The sequence below is a fragment of the Otolemur garnettii genome, unplaced genomic scaffold (genome assembly GCF_000181295.1).
Source record: "Otolemur garnettii isolate 467f Iridium unplaced genomic scaffold, OtoGar3 scaffold00002, whole genome shotgun sequence".
In the NCBI taxonomy this organism is placed as follows: domain Eukaryota; kingdom Metazoa; phylum Chordata; class Mammalia; order Primates; family Galagidae; genus Otolemur; species Otolemur garnettii.
The window spans coordinates 20,188,037-20,194,524 of NW_003852397.1; the positions used below are offsets into that span (position 1 = coordinate 20,188,037).

General features: G+C 41.8%; 1 protein-coding gene across 3 annotated transcripts in view; it reads left to right on the forward strand.

The window, feature by feature from the left end:
* TPD52L1 (tumor protein D52 like 1) overlaps window positions 1–1,455 on the forward strand; it is a 105,466-nt gene extending 104,011 nt beyond the window's left edge. For all 3 annotated transcript variants that reach the window (XM_023513415.1, XM_012806206.2, XM_012806208.2), the window contains one exon: window positions 820–1,455. In XM_023513415.1, coding sequence (XP_023369183.1) covers window positions 820–948 — 129 coding nt within the window. In that variant the 3' untranslated portion in view covers window positions 949–1,455. The remainder of the gene's footprint in view (window positions 1–819) is intronic.
* Window positions 1,456–6,488: the final 5,033 nt, after the last annotated feature.

The following is a 6,488-nucleotide window of genomic DNA, read 5'->3' on the forward strand; positions in this document are numbered from 1 at the left end:
ATGAGGCGTATTTCCATTACATTTTCTTTTGAAGGGCTTTGAATAAGAATCTTTTTCAAGATATACTTAACCATAGTTTTAAATTGTAAGTTGACTTCTTCATGTCTCTACTCTTAGTCAATTAACAAGTACCAAGAATAGAGTCTTAGGAAGCATCTAACTTTGTGTTTTATGGTCTATTCCTACTATAAAATCAACTGCCTAGAAAGTTGTGAAATTATCAGTGCTTAAGACTTGATCCCTCGCCAACTCTCAACACAGAGATCAGCTCGAGTACACTGGATACTTGTTTTTCCAAAAAAACCCACCAGAAATTAAGTTCCATTGAGCCCCCTTGGCCTTTTCAAAAGGAATTTTTCAAAAATCCAGATTGCCTTGCTAACTCCCAAGTAGAAAAGCTAAGTTTGAGTCACTTAGTCACTTAAAGATGTTCATAACATTTATAAAATTGGAAGAATTTAAAATCTAGTCAATTTTCATTGGATTGGTTCTCTGGGCAAGTAGGGGGTAGATGCTCCAAGTCCTCAGATCTGATTATGCTCCTGAAGGGACTGGAATCTTAGATGTAGAAAAGATAAAGAAAACATTGATAAAGAGAGCATTCTAAAGTTAGAAGTTTAGAATCCTATCCCCAAACCCAATTACGGATGGCATTGTAGCAGTCTGCTAAAAGGAAACTAACTTTTCTGCATTCTTTTGCCTCTAAAGATAAAAAATAGTTCTTAATTTGAAATTAATCTAGTTTTGGCATTCTTATAAAAACATTACAGAAATGACTGGGAATGACTAACTGCATTTTTGCGTTTCTGCTCCTTTCAGACGAAAGTAGGTGGGACGAACCACGGCGGAGGCAGTTTTGAGGAGGTGCTCAGCTCCACGGCCCACGCCAGCGCCCAGAGCTCTGGAGGCCCCCGGCGGGCGGAGGAGGAGGAGGAGCTGCAGTGCTAGGGGCAGCCAGCCGGGGCCAGTCCACCAACCAGCCATGCCCCGCCGGCCTCTGCTCACACCTACCCAGATAGGAAGACCAAAATCCTACTGGGAGAAACCCAAGCCTTGACATGGTTACTCAAATGGCCTCTCCAGAAAGTTTAATAAAATGATTTCCATTTGTATTTGTGTTGACGATGGACCACTTAACCATCGCTCATAGATTGTTACCTTTTAAAATGTCCCACCTTGAGCAGGTACACAATTGGTGGTAACTCTTCTCTGCGTAATTCCAGGTCTGTTTTCCAAACGTGTAGCTAGTATTTGCTTTCATTCTTGCTTGGCCTCCTGTGCGATGTGCATGTCCTGGAAGGCTGAGGGAACCCTGGGGATCAGCAGGGTGGATCTCCTTATGACTGTCTCTGGCAAGTGGATGACTTCCTGCAAACCCCATCTAACCACTTGTCATCTCCTTCCCCTACATCAATTATGTCCGCTTATTTAAACAATTAAAATAATTGGTTTTAATGATGACTTTGAATTCTTATTTCCTTTATGTCTTCAGGGCTATGGATGCCCTCAAATGTTGGTAGCTATGAGTCTACAGATGCTACTTGAAATCAACTTCTGCTAATTTGGTGACTATGAGAGGACATGAAAGTAAATACAACTTCAGTTGCCACTCTGAGGATAGCTAGGATGTTACAGTTCCCTCTAATTCTAAGATTCTCCAGCATACACAGAGTGGCAGGTACTCAGGTAGGGGACAGCTAGAACACAGGAGAGGCAGAGCTCGGCAACCCTTCCAGCATGCAGATTGTTCACGTGTATGAAAATAACTGATTTTTATTAATCCGCTCAGATTTCTGCAGTACCTTTTACCTTCCTCATTAGAAGCCTCTCTTTTCTTCTTCTAAATGGGATTATACATTTGTTATTAAGTAGCAGGGATGTAGCCTTAAGATACATTTTTAAAATGCAGACTAAGTAAAAAAAAAAAAAATCACAATTTAGGCTCGGCGCCTGTAGCTCAGCAGCTAGGGTCCCAGCTACATACACCAGTGCTGGCGGGTTTGAACCCAGCCCGAGCCTGCCAAACAACAACAATTACAACAAAAAAATAGCCGGGTGATGTGGTGGACACCTATAGTCCCAGCTACTTGGGAGGTTGAAGCATGAGACTCTCTTAAGCCCAAGTGTTGGAGGTTGCTGTGAGCTATGATGCCACAGCACTCTACCAATAGCGACATAATGAGACTCTGTCTCAAAATAAATAAATCACAATTTTAAAAACCCACATTATACATATATATACACACGTGTATATATACATATATATGTTAGTATGTTAATTGTTCACTTTTTCTGTACTTGTTATTAAATAGAAGTAGCCACATTTGACATTGTGAAATAAAGCCCATCTGAAAAACTCTATTCAAATTAATGGAGCGCAACAATCTATAAAATCTCTGTACCTAACTGAAAACCATGCAGATGCAGAGGCACATACTTCCTGCGGCCTGGACTTCAGCAGAGGGAATGAATGGGGCTGTAAACTTGAACCAGAGTGGATAAACATAGGCAACAAAGCCGGTCGGCAGGGCTGTGGGCATTCTCCCAAGTTTGTCTTTCCCGCCTATTGGTGCCTTGCTGGGCAGGACTCCAACCCCGTCCAGCTGGCTCCTGGGCTGTGCTGGCTCCCCCACCGCAACACGCAGGTTTTCAGTCCGGTCTGCAGCTGCCTGCTGAGTTGGGAATGGTCAGCTTTCACAGACTTGCTGCCACCCTTGTGACCACATTCAGTACACGTGCATTGTATTAGATAAAGCAGAAACATGCTACTGTATTTATTTATGTTTGAGACAGAGTCTCACTTTTTCACCCTGGGTAAAGTGCCATGGCATCGTAGCTCACAGCAACCTCAAACTCTTGGACGCAAGAGATCCTCTTTTCTCAGCCTCCCAAGTGGCTGTGACTACAAGGTGCCTAGCAAAGCACTAGAGATGGGGGTCTGGCTCTTGCTCAGGCTGATCTTGAACTCCTGAGCTCAAGCAATCCACTGCCTAAGCCTCTCAAAGTGTTAGGATTACAGACATGAACCACCACCGCACTCAGCAGAATTAGGCTATTTTAAATCACTGTCTTCATTCACCAGCCAAATTCTGCACACAATAGCTTTAGCCTTAAAACTTGAAACAGTATTAAAATTGGGTTGAATTGACTAACACAGCTACAAAAATTGAATTGAATAGAAAAACAGTCAAGAAAGCTGGCATTAATACTTCAAAGCTTCCAATACATTTTAGCTATTTATCTTATTCAACCATTCATCAAAATTCAGATTTCATCAGTTTGGTAAAAAGCATGGTTACATGATTACCTCTGTTAATCTAAAGGCTTTTTATTGTTCACTCTGACCTGGGCATGACCTTCATAAAGGCCATGACATGAGTGGCTTTCTCCTTTGTTATAAGATGCTTAAACCACATCACTTAGAATGGGATAATCCAATCAGTTGGTAGATGGGTAGTCATCCCTAGATTAGGCAGTGAGCCTAGTCACCATTCCTATATCATCACTAAGGGCTGTTTCTCCCTTACTTTGCACGGGCAAGTTGATCCTGATTTGACTGGCTGCTCAGTTTCTCAATCACCAGTGTGTTCAACTGGGCTTAGTTCACAGGGGGTGAAGTGTCTCACAAGTGCTAAAAAGCACTTGCACACACTAAATACAACCTTTTACCAACAAACCAAAATAACTTCAGGTTAACATCATTTATACGGAAGGATAACTCAACTAAAAAAGTACAATGTTGTTGACTTTTGAACAATGTGGGTTGGAACTGCAAGAGTCTACGTAATATGCGGATTTTCTCCTGCCTCTGCCACCTGAGACGGCAAGACCAACCCTCCTCTTCTCCTCAGCCAACTCAGTGTGAAGATGACAAGGACAATGACCTTTCTGATGATCCACTTCCACATAACAAACAGCAAGATGTTTTCTCTTCCTTATGATTTTCTTTTTTCTTCTTTTTTTTCTGGTGGGGGTAACAGATTTTATTTAGGAAGAACAAAGAGAAAGTTTAGAGCACTTCCAAAGGGAGCTGGAAGTGGGTCCCTCCCATAAAGGAGAGGTGAGAGAGAGCTCCCTTATGATTTTCTTGATAACACTTTAGCCTTTTTTATTGTAAAATACAGTATATAATAGACACAGCATGCAAAAATACATGTTGACTCCTTATGTTATCAATAAGGCTACTAGTCAACAGTAGGCAATTATTAGTTAAGTTTTGGGGGAGTCAAAAGATCTTCATCTGTGCAGGCCCCTAATCCTATACTATTTAGGGATCAACTATTTTAATCATCAAAAATTCCAATGTGAATTTTAACTTACTTTTTAAAAAGCAGTTAATTTAACTATAATACCACTTTTTAATACTGTTGCTATGACAGAAAACATCTATAGATGTACAATGCAATGTTATCCTACAACTCGGATCTCATAAAGATTGACTGTCATTGGTAGGTCATGTAGGAGAGCAACATGCATCTTACTCTAAATTACATTATCCTTAGAAATCTGATCTTGAACCATAAAAAGAGAACAAGCCGTGTGCCTCAGTATGGAATGGCCTGACATGCTCTGCCATCGACTGTGGCGAGTGTGGAGAGAACCCAGGAATCTAAGCTGGTCTTCTGCCAATCTAAGTCATTGTTCCAGACTTAAATGTCAGCTTCAAAGTTGCTGAACTGGCTCGGCGCCTGTGGCTCAAGGGGCTAAGGCACCGGCCACATACACCTAAAGTGGCAGATTCGAATCCAGCCTGGGCCCGCCAAATAACAATAACGGCTGCAACCAAAAAATAGCCGGGCGTTGTGGCAGATGCCTGTGGTCCCAGTTACTTGGGAGGCTGAGGCAGGAGACTCGCTTGAGCCCAGGAGTTGGAGGTTGCTGTGAGCTGTGATGCCACAGCACTCTACCCAGAGGGACAGCTTGACACTCTGTCTTAATAAAAAAGAAAGAAAAAGAAAGTTGCTGAACTTTAGGATAAAATGATACATAAATTGTGAACTTCAACCCCATCACCCTCCTCTCACTGTCAAATTAGAGTAGGAGTGGGTATGATAAACAAAACTGGTAGCAAAGTCAAAAACGATTTATTATGAAATGTGAAACAACATCTTCAAAGCTGGCATTTAAATACATACAGACACACACACACACACACACACACATATATATATTTTGTGTGTGTGACAGAATCTCACTGTTTCCCTGGATTAAGTGCTGTGGTGTCATAGCTTACATCAATCTCAACCCATCCTCCTACCTCAGCCTCTGGAGAGCTGAGACTACAGGTGACCACCACAACACCCAGCTAGTTTTTCTATTTTTAGTAGAGATGGGGGTCTCACTCTTGCTCAGGCTGGTCTCAAACTTCTGAGCTGGAGCAATCCACCTGCCTTGGCATCCCAGGATGTCAAATATAATTTCAAACTATGATAATATTTTGCAAAAATCTTATGGTACTTTTGATAACTCCAAGCATGGTAAAACTCTTTACACTACATTTCTGCTTGACTTGTAGCTCGTGTCATGGCGGGGGGCGGAGGGGGATATATATCAAGGCACATCAAAAATAATATAACCATAAGTCTCTCACAGAAATTGTCCCATCTCACCTTTGAATATGGAGATATGGAGAGTGGAAAATTACTTAAACAAAAATTCTTGAGTACAGAGGATGCTTTTCCACAAAGCACTTCATCAGTCACTTGCCCCAGAGCATATATCACCACTGCAAGGCTCTGAGATGAATCAACATTTTTCAAATACAAGGACATTGAGAATTACAGCTGGCAAAATGCCAGTCCCCAGGGGAAAAATAACAAGAAGAAATTCTTTTTTGTTGAGTTCAGCCCAAGAATGATTATTTACTCTGCATCCTAATCATAGGGTTTGTTATTCAGAAGACCAATTCTCAGCAAGTAAGAGGTAGCTATCAGGGGGGAAAAATTTTTCTAAAGTATTAATGCTCAATTCTTTGTAGGCACTGCTGATTGATTCAACAGCTATCTTCTTTTATTTATTGTTCTTGTTCTTATTAAATGAGATTTTATTTCTAGCACTATTACATTTTTTTTCTTTCTGTTTTTAAAGACTGTATTACCTCAGGGAGGAAGACTGGGACTGAGAACTCCTTGGTAGGTAGATGATAAACTGAGACAATGGGCAACTGGCTAAAATAAAGCCTGGGGACCAGTATAAAGCTGATGACTAGTACAAAGTCTGATGCGGTAGAGCAGACATCCTCAAATACAGCCCGCCTAGGACATTTATCCAGCCCGCCGGGTGTTTTTGCCGCTGCTGCCTGTCCTGCTTAGCAGCCGACTTGTCCCGGGGCCCGCAGTCTAGCCCTCCAACGGTCTGAGGGACAGTGAACTGGCCCCTTGTTTAAAAAGTTTGAGGACCCCTGCGGTAGACTCTTCCAAGGTCCCTCTGTGAACTGTGCTGGCTAAGTATGAAAATTACCACAGACACCATTCCAAAGAAAACTCCAG